General features: G+C 46.2%; 3 protein-coding genes across 10 annotated transcripts in view; 2 read left to right on the forward strand and 1 right to left on the reverse strand.

The window, feature by feature from the left end:
• Positions 1-1,649, reverse strand: part of ppfia4 (PTPRF interacting protein alpha 4) — an 80,422-nt gene extending 78,773 nt beyond the window's left edge. For 3 of the 7 annotated variants that reach the window (XM_049023764.1, XM_049023766.1, XM_049023762.1), the window contains exon 1: positions 631-1,647. In XM_049023764.1, coding sequence (XP_048879721.1) covers positions 631-879 — 249 coding nt within the window. In that variant the 5' untranslated portion in view covers positions 880-1,647. Of the gene's footprint in view, positions 1-630 lie in introns of all 7 variants that reach the window. The other 4 variants (XM_049023763.1, XM_049023765.1, XM_049023769.1 and 1 more) reach the window with 4 other exon arrangements.
• Positions 1,650-2,764: 1,115 nt separating this feature from the next.
• Positions 2,765-5,826, forward strand: tmem183a (transmembrane protein 183A). Its single transcript, XM_049023800.1, has 8 exons — positions 2,765-2,971; positions 3,164-3,253; positions 3,769-3,940; positions 4,097-4,252; positions 4,635-4,815; positions 4,921-5,001; positions 5,305-5,460; positions 5,597-5,826. Exons 1-8 carry the CDS (start codon positions 2,893-2,895, stop codon positions 5,780-5,782), a joined length of 1,101 nt encoding a protein of 366 aa, XP_048879757.1. The 5' UTR covers positions 2,765-2,892; the 3' UTR covers positions 5,783-5,826.
• Positions 5,827-8,928: 3,102 nt separating this feature from the next.
• tfeb (transcription factor EB) overlaps positions 8,929-25,166 on the forward strand; it is a 31,158-nt gene continuing 14,920 nt past the window's right edge. The window contains exon 1 of one of the 2 annotated variants that reach the window (XM_049023794.1): positions 8,929-9,895. Coding sequence is in view for 1 of the 2 variants with exons in the window: in XM_049023793.1 (XP_048879750.1) it covers positions 18,605-18,638 (34 nt within the window). In the remaining variant the exon portion in view is untranslated. Of the gene's footprint in view, positions 9,896-18,523; positions 18,639-25,166 lie in introns of those variants that run through there. The other variant, XM_049023793.1, reaches the window with a different exon arrangement.

The raw sequence follows: 25,166 nt of genomic DNA on the forward strand, positions 1-25,166 counted from the left end.
TCCATTGCGAAGCATGCCTGATGCTAATGGGGACGTCGAGAGAGTCCAGAATCATATAGCATGAGCAAAGTTGACTACAACTGCAAGAGACAGACCCAAGTACCTTCAGTTTCAGTGCTGGAGCATCTCATTTAGAAACATGGCAACTTCCACCCAAGTTCACAATCCATCATTTCGTCATTAAAGAAAATTCAACACAACCCGAATGACCACAGATTCTTCCAGGTGACTCCTGGAAATTAATACACCAGCAAAAAATTTATTAGCATACATACATAAATATATGTACCAGTGACTCGACTTTAAAAGAAGAACAACAATCTAAAAAACTTAATTTAGAATTTATTGCCGTTTTAACTCCCAGACACAACCCTTTGTATATCTAACCACTGTTACTTTAGTTACACGGAGCCACAGGTTATATTAGAAATACCACGTTTAGATTTAGATTAAATATTGTATCTTACCGGTGGCACTATATATTTTATCACCGAGAATAGAAAAAAAACCTGAAACTTTATGTATATAAATTGTCTCCAGCAAAAATTAACGACCCTGCAACGTCAGCCGATAATACGGGGCCATTAATCAGGAGCGGCTCTCCAAACCGGCCGGAGCAGCGCAGCTCACCTGCGGTAGAGCCGAGTTGATCTGCCTCTGAAGGATGTCCCTTTCGTGCTGGGCGTCCTGGAGCTTCGCCTGCGACTGGATCAAGGTCTCCTGGGTCTCCCGTAGCGACTCCAAGAGCTTGTCCCTCTCGTCCAGCATGTTGACCATGAGCTGCTCAAAATTGGCGTCCGGGTCCGAGCCGTTCTGGGAGCCCCCCTGGGAGCTCATGGCGTCCCCCTCGTTGATGGTGGGCATCACCTCGCACATCATCCTGGAAAACGTCCAGATCGCGCTGGATGTAGCTTTACCGGGGGCACAAAACTCTCTAATCCATTAACGCTGCCCATCCGAGAAAAAACTTCCCCTAGGGTGCCGTGAAATTTGCATCAAAGCATCGCTCCCGTAATCAGCGCCGATCGAGGCGTTCAGTGCCGTGAAAATGACTCTTAATTCCAGTGCAAGGACTCCCGTTTTAGCGAACCCACCCGCCCAGCGCTTCGCTCCTCCACTCATTTGTAACTAGAAACTGAACTGATTGATGTGGGTTTATCAGTCAAGGAGCGGAGGATGCAGCCAAGCCCCCCGAAAACAGCATTTTCCAGGTTAGGGTGCTCCGATCTCCGGATCTTCCTCCAGAAAACACCCACCAGTTGCAATTAAGGCGTCTGTTAATAAAACGGTGAAATGTAATCTTATTTTATGAATATTTTTGCGGCGTCCTCTCTAAATCCTTCAGCAAGCCCTCCTTCCCATGCCGAAAACTACACTACTCCCTCGCTTCACGATCTCGTTTTGGCCGCTGTCACCGGCGCTTACGAAATCAGCGACTCTGCTGCATACAATGACACCATCTACTGCGTTTGGTTCACCGGTGTGGCCCGGACACGACACGCCGCCCGGCTCCCTGCTATCCGGAGCACGCCACGCACGCGGCCGGGACGCGCGCAAGGGACGCGGGAACGAGCACGCGGACAGCGGCGAGAGTGCACGGCGAGAGTCCCCGCATCAGCACCACACGCAGGCATAGCTGTGGAGCAAAGTCATCACAGACTGCGAACCGTACGCAGCGCTCCCTGGCGGTAAATGGTTTTAAATAAAAAATAATCAATAAAATCGGCAGCTGTTAAAACCAGACGAATACGGGCGCGCCTAGAACAACCTCCACAGGCCAACAAATACACAGAGACCCACTATGACGTTTTGTGATGTTTGCGAAATACAAAGGATGGGGGGCGGGGTAATAGAGGGCAGTATTTTTAAATAAATGTATTTCAAATTTTTATATATATATATAGTTAGAGTTGTGTTATGCAGTTTTGCATAAATTTGCCCAATGCTCTACTTCGCCACATTATAGGACTTAACTTTTGATATATAGATTATAGCAACGTATTTACTGAAATTCAAAGTATTAATTACAAGAGTACTTCAATATACATTTCAATACGTAACTCCTGTAAACAAACGTGGCGAAGTAGCACATTGGCCAAACTTAAGTAAAATATAAATCTTATATGTTACGGGGTTGCTGGCTAGAGTGAGATTTTCATTTCATGACAAGCCTGCACACGTATTTACACATAGGTCTATGTAACAGTTTTATTACCTTGCAAATAGTCCGGGGGGATGGCAAACTACCCCAATGCTTTTAATGTAGGTAATTTAATTTTTTTTCAATGGAATAATATAGATTGACTGTAAGATTTGACTGAGTATGAGTGTCTGAGGGACTGAATGTCATGCCAGATGCGTGACAGTTGGCAACTCTGATGTTAATTGAATAAATGTAGCTTGTATTACGGGCGCATAACTTGTTAGATATTTAATTAAAACATATATATCCTCTCCTTGATTCTTAAGGACGCTGAGGCCAGTAAAATTGAAAGTAACGCAGATAATGGATGATTTGTTACAGACATTAACCCCAAAATCATAAATTAAACATTAGTGTGCGTTCGTCAAAAACGTAAAGCTAAATTGGCTCCTTACGAGCGAAAAAGAATTTCTAAAAACAAAGCTGCACATACATTTTAGGAAATCTAAATAAGTGATGATTTTCATTATTTGCCTAATTTGTCTAATAAATATTGGCTGCTCTCGAGGTGACGTAATGCGTTGGGGAAATCTCGCGAGATCTGACACGAGGTCGCAGCGTCAGTTCCATGATGGCTGAAGATCCCGGAGGAGCCTATTTCAATCTCTCATTTATTTCCTTTCGTTTCAGCTTATCTCTGCTTGTCTTTGAGACATGGCAGGAACCGCGGTCACGATAAGCGGACGTAGATGCCCACTGCCGTCATGCCCAAGAAAGGGAACCGAAAACGGCTGAAATTCAGACCCGACGATGTTTGTTCGGAATCAGGTATTAGTTAGCATGCTAGCCGGCTAATTGGTCGGCCGGTACTATTTCGCTGAAGGACACGCCCTCTTTATTAAAGCAGTTCGTTTCCTAATACATTTTTTATGGTTTTATTTTTGTGCATGGGATTTATATATGTTTTATAGCTTATGGTACATACAAAGTTACATACAAACGGCCTTGATTCTCTTGCAGTTACTGTGGCCGACTATGCCAATTCCGACCCAGCCATTGTAAAGTCCGGAAGAGTGAAAAAAGCTGTTGCTAACGCAATTGAAAAAGAAGGTAATGATTAAACACGTCATATATTTACTTTGGTAGCAGCTGGTTGTATTAAGAAGGTAAGCTGAACCAAACAGAAGTAATAAGCTGGCGACGCTGTGTGTTGTACTAGGTTTGAGAACCTGATGTTAGTTGTAATAGGCTGACTTTCATTTCCAGGGCATAGTTACGGAAATATTAGATTAGAATCAGCTTTGTCACTAAATGTACAGGTACTCTGACAGTGAAACGCACTTTAATGCAAATGCAAAATAGCCCAAAAGCACTAGAAACAGCTCTAGAATATGTACATACCTGTGAAATGAATAATGTACAGTGATATGTGTGTTTGCATATATATTATATTATATGCATGTGTGTGGGAGGTGGGTATTAAATATATGGGTATGTATAATATATACATTATTATAGTAAGTTAAAGGGCAAATACATGTGTGTATCCAGTTTGCACTTTAAATAATTTAAAAGCTAGATTTCTGTCCCTGTCATGTAACCCCTGCTATTTTCTAACCCCGCAGTGAAATTGCTTTGTGGGCTTGAAGCATCCCAGGGCCCCGTGCGTGAGGTGTTATCATCCGTGGTCAGTGTCAGCTGCCAGCCCTGTGATAGCAGTGAGGAGGCGGAGCCAGAGGATGGGGCCGGCGACGTTAAGAGGACGCGCAAAAAGAAGAACAAGAGACTGAAAGGCAAGTTCAAAAGTGCACCCTGCACTGACCCTTGCTTTTTAATGCCTAATGTTGATTTGGGTACCCTAAGCTGAGACCAGCCTCTTATATGGTGATTACGTCCCAGAGGCTGTTTTGCACTGCCCGTTTTGAGTACAGATCACTGTACACTGACAGAGAGCCAGCGATGTGGCGAAGGACGAGAGTATCCCATCGACATCTGGCTGATACTGGCATCGTACATCCGTCCAGAGGATATCTGCACTTTTGCTTTGATCTGCAAGAATGCTTGGACTGTGACCTGCACTGCTGCCTTCTGGACCAGATTATACAGGAGGTGAGATAGTTAGGGGGCTTCCTTTCACAGCCATCCAAGTCTCGTGCAGGGGTCCCCACCAACAGCTGAACAAATTATTTATGCCCTGTGGTTGCTTTGAACACTGTCAGTGGCGCCCTGTAGGTGCAGTTTGTTGCGCTTAGGAACTGATTCATCAAACGGGTGATTCTTAAACAGATCATAGTGTTTGCCATAAGTGTCACATCGAGTATCACGTTTTGCTTTGCAGGTTCTCTTGCAGTGACCTTGTAGTACAAACATTTAAAAAAGTACATTTACTTTATTTTCACTATGCATACTGTCTTTGTACTTTGTGTGTTTGGTACGATATATAGGGCTGCATATCACATTGCAATTATAAAAACCCTTTCACGTCCCCCAGGCACTACACCCTGGATGTGCAGCTGCCCTCCCGCCTGCAGCCAGACTCCATTGGGAGGATGCGCTGCCTCCGTGCTTGCGTGATCCGCTCCCTTTTCCACATGTATGAGCCCTTCAGCTCCCGCGTGTCTTCCTGCCCCTCCCTCCCTGAGTCCACCCCCACCACACTCCTCAATTCCAAGGTGGGCCTGGAAGCCAGCTTTTGTTTTTAAAGCCTGAAAGCTATTTTTGGTACTGTGTAATTTCAGTAAAAATGACCATATTTTGATCTCCCCCAATTCTTTTAGTGTTTACTGTTTTGGATCAAGAAGATTGTTGGAAATAGACCAGAGCCAATGTGGGAATTTAATTTCAAGTTTCAGAAAAAGGTGGGTACTTCAGGTGTGACCTGGCAGAGTATTGAATTCGCTTGAGCGTCCATGTGACGTTCTCGCCATATTTGGTTCTTCCCTGGCTGTTCAGAGACATGGTTCAGTTATTTGGGATCTATAGTTTTTTTGTGATTGTAACCCTGTGTGTGTGCGCGTGTGTGTGTGCCTGGCTTGAGGGTGTGGCCTGGCCCCCATGCTTCCTGGCATAGGCTCCAAGCTCACTGTGACCCTGTACTGAATGAGTGTTTATGGGGGATGCTTTTATATGGATGGAAGTCATAATGGTTTTCTCCATTTCAGCCTACCAAGTGTAAGAATGGCTGTGGGTCGGTGCTTCCGCTGCCCAGGCAGTACGCAGAGGTCCACGCCAACCCAGACTCGGACTGCTACCTCCTGCAAGTCACCACGCTCAACTTCATTTTCACCTCTGTTGTCATGGGCATGACACTCTCCCTGGTATGTAAATATGTTGGAAAGAGGAAAAAAAAAAAAAACTCTGTATTGAAAGCCATTTGTTCCTTTGCGTAGCCCTCTACGTGCTGTGAAACTGAATGTCTACTGAGGCTCTCCTTTCACTTCCTCTTCCTGGTAGTTCACGATCAACGTGAGCACGGACATGAGGCACCACCGCGTGCGCCTGGTCTTCCAGGACTCCCCTGTCCTCCAAGGGAAGAAGCTGCGTGGGGAGCAGGGTGTCCAGGTGGTGCTGGACCCGGTGCACAGTGTGCGTCTCATCGACTGGTGGCACCCACAATACCCCACCTCCGCAAGCACCTAAGCCCCCATCCTCCCTTCTGCCAGTTTTACACCACCCTCCTCCCCCCCCCCCCCCCCCCACACACACACGATGTAGGATTAAGTCTGCTCCATGCAGAATGCTAAATATGTTACGTGAAGCATGGCTAAGAATGACTGCGGTTTAGTATTTAAAGCAAAACCCCAAGACCCTTAGGAAAATGAGGTCTGTCTGCAGCAAATAGCATTAGAGTTAATGTGGGATGCCAAAATCTAAGTCTAGAGCGCCATCTGGCTGCGATGTATAGTTAGATTCAGGAATGCTTGGTGAGACAGATTTTATAATAGTTCTATGTGTTTTTTTTATTTTTTATTTATTTCTTTTAGGTCTGCTCCTTAATTAGTACATGTACATTTCGTATTGACTATACTGGGGGGGTTTTTGGGAGAGCAGTAAAGGTGGTAATAAAACCACAGTTACTTGTGTTTTGTGAGGTCCAATGTGCTTTGAATATCCTTGTCAAATAGTGCAGAATGAGGGGTTACTGGGGGGCATAGAAATAATGATTTTACTTTGGAATTAGTGGGTCCATTATTTAATTGCTTTTATTCTCCCGATTCCCTGATTTGCGGTGTTGCCATTTGATTGGGAGGACGAGTGAATGTATCAGAGCTGTAATTTTTCTTTGGTGTTGGCTTTTTTTCCCCCCTTATTCATTACTTCAGGATCCAGAAATATTGGGTTAATTTCATTTAGAAAAAATAAATCATGCATGCTGTCTGTATGGTGCATATGGGTGCATTCGTCAGGTTTTGATATTGTGGGGTTTGTGCCGAACTCTCCGTTCTGAGTTCATTTGAGTGTTTTCTCCATATGGTGCATTTCTGCAGATTTTTTTTTTTCCATACAGATTACCGCTCTGTTTCTGAGGAAAACGCACGTAAAAAGGAAATGAGGTGAATGTTTGACCAGAGTGAGCGATCAGGCCCCCCCCCCCTCCCCCTGAGTTTCCAGGTCCCTTGCCTTTTATTTTTTTGCCCCTCCAGATTGAATAATTTTGTGCTAAAAGCTGCTTATTTGACCACTGGTCATAACTGTCCCCCCCCCCCCCCCACACAAAGGGCTGGTTTAACTCTGTCAGTGTACTTGTGTGATCTTGAAATATGTCGTGCACAGAAACACTGAATAAAATTGAAGTCTGTGACATCGTATTGTCTTAGTGGTGAATGAACTGTGGCTTGAACTCTCCACAGTTAGAAACAGAAGACCTGTTTCCGTCAGCATGGCAGGTCTTTTGTAGTCCCCGCAGGACGTTCTTCATGTATTCCTTGCAAACTCTACTCCTGGATACATTTTAACTTGTTTTTAACCCTGTCGCCGTAACAGGACATTTTTATTTTGAATGCATGCCGTCGTGTACTTGGGGTGTCCTTCAGGGAAAGCTGGCAGGGAATTTCCACGATGCCAAGGGCAGTGTAAATAAGCACAGGGAGCCCGAGACGCCCTTACCAAAGGGCGGCCGGGCGGTGCAAGTTTACGCTCAGGAGAAGTGTGGCGCAAGCCGCTTGTCGTCGACGAAAACAAAAGGGCGGTAAGGATATGAGCACCATCTGTTGTGTAAAAAAAAAAAAAAAAAAAAAAAAAGGGAAGTGTGTCTAATTTAGCTATACAGGCTGGGAGTACGGAGGACTGGCAATGCGTCTGATCACGTTATACCTTGTCTGCCACATGCATATGGGAATTATTTAGCTCCAATGAGTACATGACAGCAGAGTTAATATAATTTGGGTCCTTTTCGGCAGAGTAGGTTTGTTTTCAGTAAGGACCAAATCCCCCCCCCCCCCCCCCCCACAAAAAAAAAACAACACATGGTACTCCTGCAATATTTGTAAGGGCATGTCCACACCCAAACCTACATCCTTGTTTATTTTCTAATAAATATGTATACGTGAAGGGGAGGTGATACTGTGCAAGCACCTTCGGTTAGCCTGAGACGCTTTGAAGAGATGCCTGGTAACACAGGGAGACTCGGCGGTGTTTCTGCTCATTGGGGAGTGTGGTGGGTGCTGTAACTGCATCGGTGAGTCATTGCTTGTATGATTTACGGAAGGGTAATAAGAACAAAGCAATAATGGACAAAGACAGACACCCTGTGGGTCATTCACCTACATCCTGTGAGGTTTTGGCTGCGTAGGCTTATTGCTAAGCCTGAGTTCACATTCAACACCAAGCGAAGGAGATCTGAGAGCCGTAACACAGGTTTAGAAGAATCATTTCCTGTGTATTTATTTAGATGGATACGTGCACCCTGGTGTGGAGAACAGAAGCACACGTTTCTTCATATGAAGCAGCCATGCGGCTGGGACTGTCCTGCGCTGTCAGTCACCCGGCAGTGATCGACAGCACACCATAATCCCGTACCCTGCTGTTTTTTGTACCATCACTACTATATTACGATATTCACTGTTCTATATCGCATGTGTGTATAAGTACTTGTTACTTAAAATACACTTTGAATACCTGTATTACTGTATTATACACACGGTACTATAGCCTTGCATATTAACATTAGTTAAAAGGAGTCTCAAAAGAAGGTTTCTGTGACCTTAGCTGCAAGGCCACCTTACTTTCATCGATGCAAATAAATTCTGGTAAGCATATGAAGCGTCTTTCAGGCAGAATGAGCTTTCCGGTAGGTTGCACCTGGGCGCCTTTGGTGAGGGGGTAGTTTGCACAAATCGCAGAACGGGAGAAACCACTTTAAGAGAGTAGTTTAATCAGGACACTCCAGAGAGAGGGTGAGAGAGAGTCTGGTTCTGTGTGTATGCGTGTGTATCTATCTATCTGTATATGTCTGGGTGTATATATGTGTGTGTGAGAGAGACAGTCTAGTTCTGTGTATGTGTGTGTGAGAAGGAGAGAGTCTGGTTCTGTGTGTGTGTGTGAGAGAGAGAGAGAGTCTGGTTCTGTGTGTGTGTGTGTGTGTATGAGAGAGAGAGAGAGTCTGGTTCTGTGTGTGTGTGTGAGAGAGAGAGTCTGGTTCTGTGTGTGTGTGAGAGAGAGAGTCTGGTTCTGTGTGTATGAGAGAGAGAGAGTCTGGTTCTGTGTGTGTGTGTATGAGAGAGAGAGAGTCTGGTTCTGTGTGTGTGTGTGTGTGTGTGTGTATGAGACAGAGAGAGTCTGGTTCTGTGTGTGTGTGTGTGTGTGTGTGTATGAGAGAGAGAGTCTGGTTCTGTGTATGCGTGTGTGTGTGTATGAGAGAGAGAGAGAGTCTGGTTCTGTGTGTGTGTGTGAGAGAGAGTCTGGTTCTGTGTATGCGTGTGTGTGTATGAGAGAGAGAGAGTCTGGTTCTGTGTATGTGTGTGAGAGAGAGAGTCTGGTTCTGTGTGTGTGTGAGAGAGAGAGAGAGTCTGGTTCTGTGTGTGTGTGAGAGAGAGAGAGAGTCTGGTTCTGTGTGTGTGTGTGTGAGAGAGAGAGTCTGGTTCTGTGTGTGTATGAGAGAGAGAGTCTGGTTCTGTGTATGCGTGTGTGTGTGTATGAGAGAGAGAGAGAGTCTGGTTCTGTGTGTGTGTGTGAGAGAGAGTCTGGTTCTGTGTATGCGTGTGTGTGTATGAGAGAGAGAGAGTCTGGTTCTGTGTGTGTGTGAGAGAGAGAGTCTGGTTCTGTGTGTGTGTGTGTGAGAGAGAGAGTCTGGTTCTGTGTGTGTGTGAGAGAGAGAGAGAGAGAGAGAGATAGTCTGGTTCTGTGTGTGTGTGTGTGTGTGTGTGTGTGTATACGTCTGGGTGTATACATGTGTGTGGTGTGTGTGGTGTGTCTGGAGTGGGTGGGGGGGGAATACATTTCCCACAATGCAGCCTAAACACAGTCATCGGTGGGCGATAATGTCATGAGCGCGTACAGGTGACTGGAGCACAAGTTACAGTGTAACAGCATCAGGGTGCGCTGCAAGAAAACAAATAGCGACGGCGGCGCTACAGACATGTCGCGTCGGTAAGCCGGTCCCAGCTGTCAAGGAGCCACAAAAAGACGCTTGTCCGCTGTCCCTACGGGAGATTCCGCAGCCGGGGAGAAGCGTCGTTGCGAGCGGCGGCACCGCGGAGCCGAGCGGGACCAAGCCGAACCGGAGCTTCCTTCGTACTTTCTGACCTTCAGCGGGTGAGTGACACGGCCGGTCAGCCGGCTTTACCTACTTATGCGTTTCGCAAACCGGTAAACTAATGCGGGACCACGTCTATTTTTAGTGACTTTAATATCAAAGGCTAATTAAATCGCAGTCGAGCAGGATGATCGCGACCGTTACGGAGTTCAATAAAGTAAAAGTCATCTGTTGCTAATTAAGTAGCAACTGCACAAAGTGCGCATGAATTACCTGCATTCCTATTTTCTATAACTAAACTTAGTTATAGTTCTGCATTGCTGACCAGCTGTTTTTATTGCCGTCAGTAAATCTTTTTATACAGTTTGTTTCATGTACTCGTCAGTTTATATCGATTTCATTCAAGCATTAAGCTCAAAATACGCACTTAGAATAAGATTTCGCATTAAAACGAATCCGTGGTTTTTCTCTTTCAGGAAATTCTTGTTATATGTACTGGTGCAAACACCCATGTATAGTAATTCTGACACCCCAGCAGCTTGCAAACTTTTTACATGTGTCACTACCATAATATATAAGCTATTTGAGATTAACGTGCTGCACTTAATCACTACTGCAAGACGCGAAAGTCCTGGGACACGTACGACCCGAACCACCGAACCGGACCGCCCGGTCCGCTTTCCCTCTACACACATAACGTAATATATCCAACAAGTTATTTTTAACATCGCTCAAGATGGCCACTGAAAATGACTTCATAGCTGTGGCCATAGATCTGTTTCTATTTGCTTTGAGTTGTAATGCCGGCACAGAGGCTCGGCTGAGCCGCTTACATCACCCTGCAGGACGGGGACTTTAAATGTAACAGCCGGCTCCGGGTCCTGCTCCGTGCTCAAGATGTCCAAGTAAAACTGCGTTATCTTTCCATCAGGTTTCAAAGGTCATTGTTTTGGCACTTTACCTAATTATTGCGTGGATTAAAAAAAGTTTCTTTTAAACTAATTCCTGACTTTAGTTTGTAGAATGGGGGCAAATAAACAAAGCCATATTGTAACATATTTGTGTTATTCTAAGGTGAAAACTGAAAAGAATTATGGCAGAGAAGCCCCCAGCAATACAGAACTTTTTTATATATTTATAGCAAAGCAACTATGGAAAAGAAAACTTTTAACTACGGTTGAGATGTAAATCTTGCATAATATAGTACGATTTCATGCTAGTCGGAAAGTTTACATTTTGAAACTAAATGGGATGTCTTGGTCATGAGAAAATCTAAATTTAGAGGAATTATCTACCAAAACAGCACAACACCCATTGTGTAATGTTATGGCTTAATGATGAGGCATCCCAATATGACCAGGACCTTTGGGCAATGAAACAGACTGGGGCCCATCATAGAGCTGTGGCTTTGTAGTTTTTTCTGATCGTGTTTTGGTTAAAAGCCTTCACACGAAACCAAGGTGCCAGCAAATGGAGTCCATCTGGAGGTGAGCGCCACGGACGAAGGCCCATTGCTCTCCTTGTTTTTGTTCCTCTTTTAAGGACGTAAGTTCAGAGTCCAGTCATATCTGCATTGCGCTAATTTTTTTCTGTTATACCTGTTGATAAGTTTGCAAGAGTTCAGAATCTGGAAAAGCCAGAGAGAAAACAAGAGGTGTGTTTGTTTTGATGTTACTTAGTGACTGAAATCAGATAGCATTAGCTATTGGAATTACGAGGTGCTTTTCAAAAAACTAACTCGGAAATAGTGACCATACCACCGAATGCTGTAGGTATCTCGTACTGCCGAATGATGTAGGTATCTCGTACTGCCAAATGCTGTAGGTATCTTGTATCATTGAATGCTGTAGGTATCTCGTACCGCCGAATGCTGTAGGTATCTCGTACCTCCGAATGCTGTAGGTATCTCGTACCGCCGAATGCTGTAGGTATCTCGTACCGCTGAATGCTGTAGGTATCTCGTACCGCCGAATGCTGTAGGTATCTCGTACCGTTGAATGTTGTAGGTATCTCGTACCGTTGAATGTTGTAGGTATCTCGTACCGCTGAATACTGTAGGTATCTCGTACCGCTGAATACTGTACGTATCTCTTACCATTGAATGCTGTAGGTATCTCATACTGTTGAATGTTGTAGGTATCTCATACCGCCGAATGTTGTAGGTATCTCATACCGCTGAATACTGTAGGTATCTCGTACCGTTGAATGTTGTAGGTATCTTGTACCGCTGAATACTGTACGTATCTCTTACCGTTGAATGCTGTAGGTATCTCGTACCGTTGAATGCTGTAGGTATCTCGTACCGTTGAATGTTGTAGGTATCTCGTACCGCTGAATACTGTACGTATCTCTTACCGTTGAATACTGTAGGTATCTCGTACTGTTGAATACTGTAGGTATCCCGATTCAGGGGTGACTGTTTTGGTCGCTGTTTGTTGTGTTGAGACCTCAGTGTTTTTCATCCTGATTCTAAAATTTAATTCCAGACTTAATTCTATGTGACGCTGAAGAAATTTTACTCCATGCAAAATTACACATTTCTGCATAGAGTATGTTATCCCTAATTATGTATGAGTATGTTTTCTTTAATTTGCTGTCTCATTTATTTACTGCTGTCTCATAGCTTTGGACGTATCGGTCGAATTGACGTAATATTTCCGTGCAGGAAGCTCTTCATATTTCTGCCTTGTATGTAATATGACTGAAACCGAGGCCAGCTGTACCTGTAACGGCTTTCACGTCTCTTGCTGAACAAAGTGATGGGAAGGTGCATTAGCGTCCCAGCAGGATACACGGCAATCCCTGTTCTTTCATTGGCTTTGCCTGCTTAGAGATAATGCAACTTATCTAATCCACTTATAGACCATCTCGTCTGTCTCTTATGAAGACACCATTCTGTGACCCCTCTCACCTCCCTGCCCTGCCCCCCTCCACATGCTAGTTTGGTGGTGCGTGGTAGGTTTGGAGCGTCGCTCGGGCGTGAAACAAAACATCTGGGCCGTGAGTGTCATGCGTCTCCCGAAAGTTGAATGGGCAGCTTCCTCCCTGAGCGGCAGTTTGTTTCTGGCTGCCTGAGGTTGAAAAACCCCTTTGCTGCAGGGATACAGTCTCCATGAGGCTGAAAAGCTTCGGCGTATTCGGGTGGCAAATGGGCTTTGCCCGCTGGGAATTCTCTCTAGCTGCTGGTCACCGCGCTCTGATTGGGGCAGATGGCATTTTTTTTTGTGCGTCCATCTTGTGTGCGGCCGCCCTGCTCATTTCCTGGCCACGTTCTGGGCGACTCTGCATTCCCGAAACGTCGTTCTCAGTCTCAGCCACACCTTAACAAAGACTGACTGCTCGGTGGCGCCCCACCTGGTGAACGTGCACGTGGCTTCGCAGCCACGGACTGTCGCGCCCCTGATGACCTCTGTGGGCTGTCCAGCCCCGGCACAGCCTGTTGTAGGTCCTTAGTCACCTGGCCCCGGGGCCTGGTAAGTGGCGTACCGTAGTGCAGCATCCTGTTTACTCCACAGCATCGAAGGGCCTGTGCTTCATTAACCTTTTACCCGTTGGTGGCGTCGACACACTTATCTGCGGCAAGCAAACACTCAGCCCCTATAGTGAGCGATGTCTCCGAAACTGAGGCTGCTGCGAAAGGCGGAGGCACTGCGAGTGACTAAAGCCTTCCAGTTTAGTCCATCTTTGGTCTAAAGGGAATCCTTTAGAGCAGTGTGCCTTCCCAACATCAAACTCACTCCTACGCCATTGCCCAGAGTCTCCACGTTTTTGCTCTCACCCAGCTCTCGACACACCTGTACTGGGTGTTCAGTGTTTTTGATTGGCTGGGAGCTGGGAGGGAGCGGAAAGGTGGACTGTCTCGGGGCTCCCCCGAGGACTGGGTCGAGAAACATTGCTTTATAAAGTTACTGCTGGAAAAACACGGATATGTCACCCGTTCAGGGGCTGATCCAGTTCCAGCCGGTTAGGGGTCTCCAAATGTGACCTTGGTTTGTAAATCGACTAAAGGGAGTGGTTAAAAGGATTACTAAGTTGTCTAACCGCTGAGGTGTTTTTGCGGGCCAAGGTGTGTGTTGATGATTCTGTCCTGACTGAAAGATCAGATATTTTGGGGCAGTGGTGTGACTCTGTGCGTTAGACTCTGTGCTTGTAATCACAAGGTCGTTGAAATCCCAAGGTCGGCAGAGTGATTTCGCCATTGGGTCCTTAAGCAAGGCTCTTAATCCCAATTGGACGTCGCTTTGGATAAAAGTGTCTGCTAAATAAACAAATGTAAATGTCAGGGGAAGATCCTTGTCATGTTTCACGGGGCCAGTGTGTTGATCTCATTCAGAATGGCATGTTTCTCTGGTCCTGTGGCATTATGAGTATTCCGCTGTGCCCCCCCCCCTCCCCCACCTTGCAGTTCTCCTCTTGGTGGTAGTAGTGAGGAGGGGGGAGGTATGCTTCTGGTTCCTCATCCCACCCCACTCGGCTGCCTTCCTTATTTGAACTGCCAAAGCTTGTTCATTAGCGATTCATTAGCCGCCCCTGATAAGGCGGTGAAACAAAATACTAAGACTGTTTACAAAAATTCACAAATAAATCCAAGACAGATCAGACCATTTAGGCCATACCGCCTTCCTGCATGCATATTTCAAGCCTGTCTTCACCTGTGATTGACTCTGTGTTTTTTTTTTTTCATTTTGTTTTTTTTTGTTTTGCTTACCCCGGGACTAATTTCACTTTTGTTTCCTGCTCTGAGTTACAATACCCATGCCCCCGCCGAGGTCTACGTTGCCATAAATGTGAACAGGAACTGTCAGGACACTCTTCATACAGGATTAGCAGTGCTGCAGGCCACAGTGGCACTCATCTGCAGTGACACTGCCGCGCTTGCGCTGATATTAAACAGCATTCTCACGGCAACTAAACAAGTCCGAATATGTTTTCTTAATTTGGCACGATATATCATTGTGGAAAAGAGCATGAATCTAGACAAGTGCATTAATCGGAGGTATTTTAAATGTAGCAAATGCGAAAGTAGATATGGCTGGGCCATGCGCCAGCACTATTACTTAAGCGAATGACTAGTGTTGATCAGTTTTAGGATATTAACGAGCTGCTGGTGCTGTGGAGCCAGTGTAAAGACAGTAAGTTAACTTCCTGTGCGAACTTTCTGGCTAAATGTGGTCACTGTCTGCCTGGTCGGGCCCCGTTGACAGAGTGGGCGTCCGAGGGTGCTGCTACAGGTCGCCCCACTTGACCCCATGGGGCATGGTTCCTGGGGGGTGTAGCCCGGCGTATCCGATCCCTGAACCTGTCCCCAGATGCCTGGCACCTGGCCACACTCACACCTGCATCCGTGGTTCCTCTGCAGAAGAATGCAGCACGGCTGGTTTGCAGCATGCATCTGCGGGTGCCCCGCCTGCTAATAATGCTAATCCCTTTTTATGATTTAATTGTGGCCAGTGAGATACACTCCCAGAGGGTAGAACACGCAGCGAAACGCTCTAGCTGAGTCTCTTCACTACCACTGTCACCACCTAACCCAGAAACAGCCCCGAAACCTCAGGCCGGCAAACTCAGACGTCATTCGCCGTGGATTTCCTCTCCCCGGATAAAGTCCCATTGCGTAAACGACAGGCGCCTCGCCTGTACGGCGGGGGGGGAATCCAGCCCGCGTCTGTGCCGTTCTTCAGGGGCTGTTCTCAAAAGCATGTCAGCATCTCTCTCACAGGAGTAGAGCCTCCTACATGGGCAGCGGATTGTAGCTGTTCAAGCTGGAGAAAAGGGAACTTGTTTCAGAGCCTGGACCATGCCAAGATAATATGGAAATACATCATTGTTTTAAACGCACTTATTAAAACTATGTCTGAATACAAGAGTGCATTGTAAGATGGCAGATGTCTTGCATATAATACACACCTTGTAATACTTGCTTACATAGGTGTGTGTATGTGGCTGCATGCTGCTTTGAGGAAGTGATGATTAAGTCAAGAAACTATGTACATAGCTAAAAGATAAACAGTGCTTTGACTCACCCCGCATGCGCATGTGTGTGCCGTGGAACTGACACTCGCCCATCGCAGTGGGCAGCTGAAGCAGACAGAGAACAGCTAGCTGCAGTACTGGCTGCTCCGTCTGCAGAGTTGGTCTGCTGCTACTTATTTAGTGGATTGACAGAGGCTATCCAGACGACCAAACACATGCCTTCAAAGCGAGCCTCCTGGCTCGGATGGAGGAGAAGGAGCGTGGAGGTGTCTCAGAAGGGATGCGTGTCAGAACTGCTCCATATGAAGAACCTAATCCTTAATGAATGTGCAGTCACTGACACACTAAAGTGTGTTTAACCCCGTTGGCTATTTAGTTATGGACTCTCACAATTACCCCTACAGTAACGGTTTATGATGCTCTCCAAATTCTTCGCAAGCTTGGTAATGTTGTCTTTATTCTTTCGCTAAATCCATTAACAAAGAAATTAGGCGTAACTTGTTTTAATCTACTTTTGCTCATATAACTGAGGGAGTCTACTGGCGCAATATTGCTCCTCTAAACACGATCCAATCGCACTTGATGGATTTGCCCCGAGGAGGAACACTTGAGAGTTTCAATAACAAACACCTGTTGTAGCTGAAGAGTGCCGTATCTGCCATATCCACCCCAGGACCAGTCAAAGCCAACCCATGTGGCTTCCCCCGGAAAGCCGCACCACCAGCCCCACCCCACCACCGGACGCCGCTGGTAAAGCTTACTGGGTGCCACCGAGTTGCCCCCTGAGAAGATGACACCCTAGGCTCCCGCTTATGTCACCTCATGGGTTTACCGGCACTGATCCGGCCTGTAGGAAGTTGGCGAGAATGAGAAAATTCCTGGCCTGTGGCGGCATGACACAGCGTCATGGAGACCGTAGACTTTCATAACCCCGAGAGGCAAGCTTCTTTTGATTCACGCTTATCTATATCAAAACTGGTCAGTATCTCTGTTTCATTTAGGAGAAGTACACTCTGATGTGGTTTGTCTGTGGCTGGGACCTTCTTAAATGTCCAGAGGGAAACGGTCAGCAGATGGACATATACATAACACAACCATCTTAGCATGACTGCTGGGTGTCTGGGTTCCTGCTTCTTTGGCCAACATATCAGGCGTGGCGCCTAGTGAGTGTAGCACGAATGGTGATTTTGGACAAATTTGGGATAAAACACCCAAGATTGGTGGGACATTTTGGGATCCGTTTTCTTGGTTTGCCTTTCGGTGTACATGGGCTTTAGACACGAGACAAGAAACATCTCAGCGATGTTCTCCTTTTATCTTGTGATCTGGTAGGATGAGTCAGTAGCCATATACAGTAAATGATATAGTGGTGAATGTCAACCCTGGACCAAACAAAATGCTGACTATCAAGGTTTCTGTTCCACTTCAGCTCTTAATTAAAAAGCATAGATTAAAGTGCAATTTTAGTTCACCGTCGAACTGTCTTCAACTGGACCTTTCAGTTGGAGGAGCCACGTTTGTTGACATGAAATGTCATTGACGATGAAACAGAGAGAAGGAAGATGAAATGTTTTGGGGTTTTTTAATTAAATCAATAGTGTGCGTGTGAGGTAGTTGGGCTTCATGCTGAGCCCCTCCTTATATTATGAATTCTCCATGGAGGTGGGAGGTGGCCAGCACCACCTGACCACCTGTCAGCCATCTTCTGTGTTTTTATTTTATTTTTTTTTGCTTGGCCTGCATCGATCAAGTACTTTTCTCGACCTTTACCCTGACTGTGCCCGGGGACACATGGCTATATGTTTATAGACATCACACTGCGATGCCTTTAGCTGTTCTACATTCGGTGGGCATAGTGAACGGAATCACATGCTTCGGGATTGGAAGGTAGCGGGTCCGTAGCAGCAGGGCTCAGGAAATGTTCAGGAATAAAGCTGTCGTTTTATTGGTCGGTGAAACAGGATGGAAGGAACCACGATGGGCACTTTAGCAAGTCTTCTGCATGTCTCAAGTTTGGTTATTTTTGGCAAAAGCAACATTCTTACGGTAGCTTCTGGGAATGAGAGCAGACGAGCTCAATAATTACCGCTAATCACTGTCGCCTGACTCGGCCCTGCCCTGGCTCTCCATACATCTTACATTTCTTTCTATCTGATAGAGGGTGTCTCATGCTGTTAGACATCTTATATCATATGGCCCAGACTATGGGGCATCCAACTGTCTTTAGACTATCAGTAAAGCAAGACCTACATTTCTTTTATATCTTTGAGTTCATATAAGGCAGCTTCCCTAAAACTGTCCAGAGTCCCACAGAAGCACCCCATGTGCATATCCATGTAGCAGGGAATGTATGTTTTGGGATCCACCTAAGCAATTCATTCATTGGTCAAACATACTACACAGCCCTGGCCCTTGGGCATCAGTGGCCCTGGTTCGGGTTTAGCGAGGGTCTGATGGACCATTGGCTCCTTGTCAATGACCTGAAGGAATGACGACACTTCTGCTCAACCAAGAGGAAGTACTCAGTCCAGAAGTAGCATAGTCATCAGAGCAGTCCGTGACTGAGGTCTTCCCTGTGACTCTGAAGTGATTTCGGGTCATGAGGGTTGGTCTGTGCTTCTGGTCCGCAATTTCGGGGGGGGCGGGGGTTAATGATGTATGGGGTTTTCTCACCATTGGTGGTATATTGCAGATAAATTGTGCTCCCTCCAAGCTGATGACCTACTGCTAAGGGGCCTTTCTTGGTGTTTCTTGGTTGCTGAGAATAGCAGCTCAACCCGTTGACTAGGCTTGGTATGCCGAGTTGTGGACTTCACTTGGGAACAAAATGTAAGTAAAAATGAAATGAAACATAGCTGCTTATTTATCTTTTGAAATACATGCATCGCACTCATCAATGGTCAGTCAATGGATATTTGTTGACTTTGAGGTCTTATGAAGATCTGTGCTCTTTCTTAACTAGTTAGCCTGAGTCAAGGATAGTTATTAAACAAATATAGGCCGCCGGTTTTGTTTGGATAGGGGTGGACTGTCAGCGCTTCTGTTGCTCCCTGTTGTTAAATAAACCGGGCAGCCATTTGTATAGTTAAGGACACTCCTGTAGAGCCAGTATTATAGAGTCAACTATCAAAGAGGTTACTGCAAACGCTTGGACTTTGCTGAAAGCATGTCACCTTGTCACCTTACAGATCTTTTTTAGGGAAAAATAGTAAAGTCTGCTATTGTATCCTGTCAATACATTCAAAATGTAAGGGTTAAGTAAACAGTTCCCACTTCCAGAGAAATAGTTGAGAGGGTTATGGAACATGCTGTTAATGGCTGGTTCGTTTCAAGATCAGCCTTTTGTTTGTTTTTGGTGTCTTCCCTGCGAGGTAGATTGCCCTTCAGGTCTGTTTGTTTGTAGATGCAGGCCAACGAAAGTGTGGCATCATCAGGGAAACTAGGCTAGATTTTCTTCTGTCTGCACTACATTAGGGAACTTGCTGTTGTCATGTAGGCCGTGTTATGAAATCCCAGCTCATGGAAAAACACACTGCAGACTCTCGGTATTTTCGAAGGTCTTGCCTTTTTTCCATTTTGCAATATTAGGAGAAATTCGGAATTAGTCATTCAAATATGATTAGAGGTTTTTTTTTCAGTTGCAAATTGCATAGTGGCCCCTCATGAAATGGCCATGTGTTCAGGGTCCAGTGGGATATTTTGAGAACGAACTCTGAACAATGATTAATGACCTTCATTCATCAGGGGAGATGTGACAATGGGGGCATTCAGCCCAACATAAAGTGTCATGGACGATGGGATTTTGAGGTGTGTTTTTTTTTTTTTTTTTTAAGGTTATAGGTGTCCTTGTGTCGCACACTTTGGTGCCAAGATATCTTTAGCTAGATCCTAAATTCTGGCGCATCATCTGCCTCTGTGGAGTCATGAATACACACATTATTCAGTACTAGCTGCTGGCTATATGTCGGGCTGTACGCCTCTGCTCTATGACTTTGGTAAAAGACCCGTTTGGATTCCGAAGTCTAATCTGAACGTTTTTTTCTGATCCGTTTGTATTAGCCCAGAGGACGCATTAGCTTAGCTAACTTATTTTATTTCGGCGGTTTTGAGAGGTTCTGTCGGGATGTGGGAGCCCAGCACTGTGCCGGCCACTGTGTGCTTTCTGATGCTCCTCTGTGCCTGCTTTCATTCTCACTGCGCCATCAAAAAATAGCCCTGACTGAAAATGGCCACCTCTGTTGTGGTGCAGAGATTCCAGTGTCCTAGATAGAGGCTGTTTTACCATGACTGGTCCAGCGTATTGTTAAGTGTGTAAGGGTGTTGTCAGTATTGTTGTTGCTGTAGGAATGTTTTCCATAATGTATATATGATTATTGAAAGCTAATACTACACAGCAATGTATAATGAGTCATCCATGCAGCTGAAGTTATACTGTATACCCGACACTGTAGTCCTCTGTAATGTCAATTCTTTTGGGCCCCGGTCACCACTGCCGGTTCCGGTTCTGTGCGTGTGTATCTGTAGCTCCTGGAGATAGACGAGACCAGCGTGTGGTGGACACCCAGATCGCTTTCGGGACACTTCTGTACAAAACGGCGATTGTTCCCAACTATCTACGAGCTAAACAAATAAAGAATGTCAGTGGTGGAGAACACGCCTTTGAGAGGGCCGTGTGCACAGCTGCAAGCCCCTCACACCGCCTGCCTGCTGCTAGCTAGCTTTATAGATCCCATATAACTCAAATTCACACATTTTCCTTATACATGTAACAAGGAATAAATCAGGAACAAATTGACTGCTGTTAAAATGATGATCCAATTGGCAGGGCCTGCAGGTGCCACTGTTCCCTGGCCCCCTGTGAAGGTCTGCACATCAGTAGCCTTGCAGGCCGGGGTCCTCCGAGGCCCTGCTGAATTAGTGGGGGGTGCCACTGTGGTCGGCTATAGATGCCACCCCGTTTTCCTGCCGCAAGCGGGGGCCTGAGGTGCAAACCACAGAGCAGGCCATCCCAGGGTCAGCTGGGTGGCATGAGATTTGCAGACTACGCCGAAACACTTTTGATTTAGCTAATTTTAGGTTTATAATGGAATAATATAGTTTATTATAAGATTGCTTCCGTGAGTGTGGAAGTCAGAAAGCCAGTGTCTCACTGGATGCGTGAGAATTGGCAACCCTGCCGCCCCACACCCCCTCCCCGCTCTGTTAATGTTGCATTTACTTTATTTAGCAGATGCCTTTGTCCAAAGCAACATACAAATGAGGCAAATCCCGGCGAGGGACATAGTCACAGTGGCACGTAATTAGCGCTCACACTTTCGTCATTTTTAATTTCAGCTGCTTTTGTATTACTTGCTAATATGGTAGGAATGAAATCAATTATACGGTAATGGGCAGACATGGATGCCTGGGTAAACACAGCTTATTATTTTGCTAAACAATCACAAACATCTGCCTGAGTACTTAACACGCTAGTAAATAATGAAGTCACCAGCTGGTCTCACTCATTTAAGATAATCGGATTTTCGCACGAACAGCGGCGACTTGGCTGGCAAGGGCGGAGCCCCGACACTTCCCCCATGTGACTAGCCATTTTCTGTTGCCATGGCTATCGTTTGCGCTGCAGCGAACAGCAGGCGAGCAAAAGGCCAGCCTAACGGGGCCAATGGAGGGGCTCCTCTCAGTCTGGAAGCCCAGCGAACGGAGCCAGTCCCAGACATTTATCTCTGAGTCCCGAATGCTCCTTCTGATATCTTTTAATCCACCAGTCAGGTCTCTACGTTAAGTCGTTTCCCAGATAGTAAAAAGCAGAGCGGCGTCTTTTCTGAGCGGCCGCCGTTTGTTGCGCGCCGGACAATTGCGTAATGCCGAGAGATTTCTTAGTTCTGCTGGTTTCGAATTTGGCCGCACAATATTTTTTTTGTTGTTTCTGACGACACTTTAGACCAGTTTCAAAGAAATCCATGGCAAATGGAAGCTTCCACAATGATCCCTGCAGGCCTAGGTCTGCTCTGCTGGGGGCCCTTTGAATGACCTGGAAGAACTCCAGGCCAGTTGGTCAGTGTAGCAGCATGCAGACCAATATGACCAGTGGCCCTTCACTGCGGAGGGGCAGGCGGCTGCCATTCACCGGCTTCCTGCATGACAGGATGCAGCTGTCGAAGTGAAGAAGAGGAAGGAACCTAATGTGATGTCACTCCAAGCAGAGCTTGCGGGGAAGGGGGTGTGACCTACACACCGAGAGCCGCCACTGCTCTTTGAAAGGAACCCAAAAATATCCAGCCCATGTCATTAGATCACACCTAGCCTCTCTCGGATTGAGTACCTCCCCCCCCCCCCTCCCACACCTTGGCACTCCCCCACACACTGCACACTGTGTAGTGGAACGGGGCGTTCCTGAGAAGGGGAACAGAAAGCGTGGAGTTATTTTAATCCCCGGTACGCCGTGCCTGGCACTCCCTCCCTCCGAGTGGTGATCTGGGGTCCGCTGCCTACCGCAATCATTCCCACCCCATGATCGCTTGCAACCTGCCCATCTGCGCGGGGGCAGGCTCAAGCCACCCCCCGTACCACTGTGCACACCTGTATGAGTGCAGATGCACGTAGTAAGGCTTCATGTAGGTGTTCATTGAATTCACCGTGACCTTGGTCTTTTAAGAAATCTAATTCTTGTGGTTTCAAAATGCAAAGAATAAGCGTGGTAACCACATCCCAACCAACTCTGCGCTCTTCAAGAAAAGCCTCTGTGCTTCTTTGACTCTTTCTGATGTCCACTTCGTAGGTCTTTATCGGTGCGATTGTCATTTCCGAAGTTGTCGTTCATGGGTCCTTGTCGTCAGGTTGCTTAGCCAGAGGTCTGCACCAGTCACGTTGGTTAGCCAAAGGTTTGCACTGGTCACTTCACTTAGCCAGAGATCTGCACCAGTTAGACTAGGGTCTGTACCAATCATATCAGTTAACTGGAGGTCTGCACCGATCATGTCAGTTAGCTGGAGGTCTGCACCAATCGTGTAAATTTAGCTGGATGTCTGCACTGGTTGTGTCGGTTACCCAGAGGTCTGCACCGGCCACTTTCGTTTGCCAGAGGTCTGCACTGGACACTCTGTTTAGCCAGAGGTTTGCTCTGGTTGAGTCAGTTAGCCAGAGGTCTGCACTGGTAACATTGGTTAGCCGGGAGGTCTACAACAGTCCAGTCAGTCAGCTTGAGGTCAAGCCTGGTCACAGTGGTTCGCTGGAAGTCTGCACTGATCGCGCCCGTTTGTCAAAGGTCTGCACCAATCATGTCAGGGTCTTGTTTGGGTTGGTCTTCCTTCCCATGTACTGACTGCCATTTCTGGTTTTTGTTGCTGGGTCCCTTATTACGACTCATCCCAGCACACTCTGCGGGGTCAAGTTGCGACGGTTACCTGTCTGCTGTGGACTAGTGTCCAGCTGGCATTGTGGGTGGGGCCAACTGGTTTGGGGTGTCCGATGTCAGTACCATATCTGTTGTGGAAGTAAATAAAATGAGTATTATTGAGCACTGAGATGGCTCTGTGACAAAAACAACACCTGATTTAATGCCCTGACAACCGTATAACAACATAGTAGGTGTATCCAATTACAAATTTCAATATATATTTTTTTCCTGCAAAATGAGTTGCACTATTTTAATATCCATCTATCCATGTTCCAAAACTGCATCTGGGGTCACAGTGACATATTAGTGTGCTGAATATTAAAAATTATTTTTGAAGTAAAAAAACAAGAAAATTAATAAAATAAGTTGTAACTTTTTGATTGTCTGCAGCTTGCATTTCATTGGCTGAGCTCTCAGTGTATCGTGACGACATTTCTGAAATTATCTAGTCCATGTCCTGCAGTACGGCTAGTGATGTTTATCAGTTAAACTTTTAAACCATTAGCTGGAATGGAATCCAGCAAACAAAATGTGAAACAAGGAATGATAAGGGGGAAAAATATATATCTAACTTGGCTATAGTTACGGTGCCCTGTGTTGTCTGGGATGGGCTCCAGCCCACCATGATACTGACCAGGAACCCTTGATATGAGATGAATGCATCACTACAAAACGATTAGCAAATGCAGCAAAGTACATAAAAATTGTTTATTTATTTATTTTACCAGTTTAATGAGATGTGACTGGCGTGTATTTCAGCCATCTGATCATGATGCTTCAGTTTGCAGATATTTATAGGAATTCTTACATCTTCATACGTGGCTCGGGTGTCCAGTGGTGATATGATCGCTCTTCCAGCCGTGTTTCTGGATCCAGGGACCTTCAGCTGGCAGACGCACAGTTCTGTCCAGGAGAGGCACACATGCGTGGGCATTGCCCCAGCCATGGATCCGACAGGAGCACGGGACCCCACTGATGTTTCATAGCACGTGTTAGCAGGCCTCCCGATGGACTGAGCTTGGCTGTGAGGCGAATGATGGCATTCTCCTGCTAAAAGTGTTAATGCCTTAACAGTGATATTTACTCAGATTTCTGCATAAAGTCCCTAAAATCAAATTGCGATGCAGCTTTAGTTAAAGAAGAGAGTGTAAGTAAAGAGTTATCAAGGAGAACCAAAGCTAATGTGCTAATGGCCCAGTGCTGGTATATCTGGGTGCTTCATTTCGGCTTTGAAGCGTACCGTCTTTACAGGGCATGGTTATCCACGCCCTGAATCAGACACGGGACCCTGCGTGCGACTCACCTGGTGGAGGTTTCCGGATAAGCTGCTCTGACAGACACTGATGGTACGATAAGTCAGAGCACTTCGCTTGTCCAGCTTCCCCTCTGGTGGTCACATGAGTTTCAGGTCGCACATTTTGGATTGTTGTTGTCTTTTCCGGTACAGAGAGGAATTTCCTGACGTCTGACCGCAAGATTCTGCTGACACGCTGTGAAGCCGCCTCGATCCCTGCTAGATTAATAGAGGTTACTTTTCGCAAAGGCATTTTTAATAATTGTAATACCCATTGTTATTTTGAGACCGACCCGTGTGCCTGAGCCTGTTACTCGTCACCTGGGTTTTACCTACATTGACGCTGTACCTGTGGGTCCAGCTCTCTGAAGGCTGAATCTGCTGAGGTTTCATGACATGTTGCTGGCTCACATGAAAACACCTCTCTGCTCTCTGTGGCAGATCACCCACAATTTGGTGAGGCGTTGGGGCTGAGCGGTCACTTGTGCATCACTGTCCATGCACAGCGCCCTCGTTCACCTTTGGCTCCACTGCACTGACCTCTTCTCTCAGCATGACTTTCCTGGGCAAAAAGAATATCTAGGCGGCTTTTCCATCTTTGATCCTAAGGTGACGTGACGTCACGGACTGCACCGACAATGGAGGCTTTGTGCATAATAATCATGCG

This window comes from Brienomyrus brachyistius, chromosome 8 (assembly GCF_023856365.1).
Source record: "Brienomyrus brachyistius isolate T26 chromosome 8, BBRACH_0.4, whole genome shotgun sequence".
Lineage (NCBI taxonomy): Eukaryota > Metazoa > Chordata > Actinopteri > Osteoglossiformes > Mormyridae > Brienomyrus > Brienomyrus brachyistius.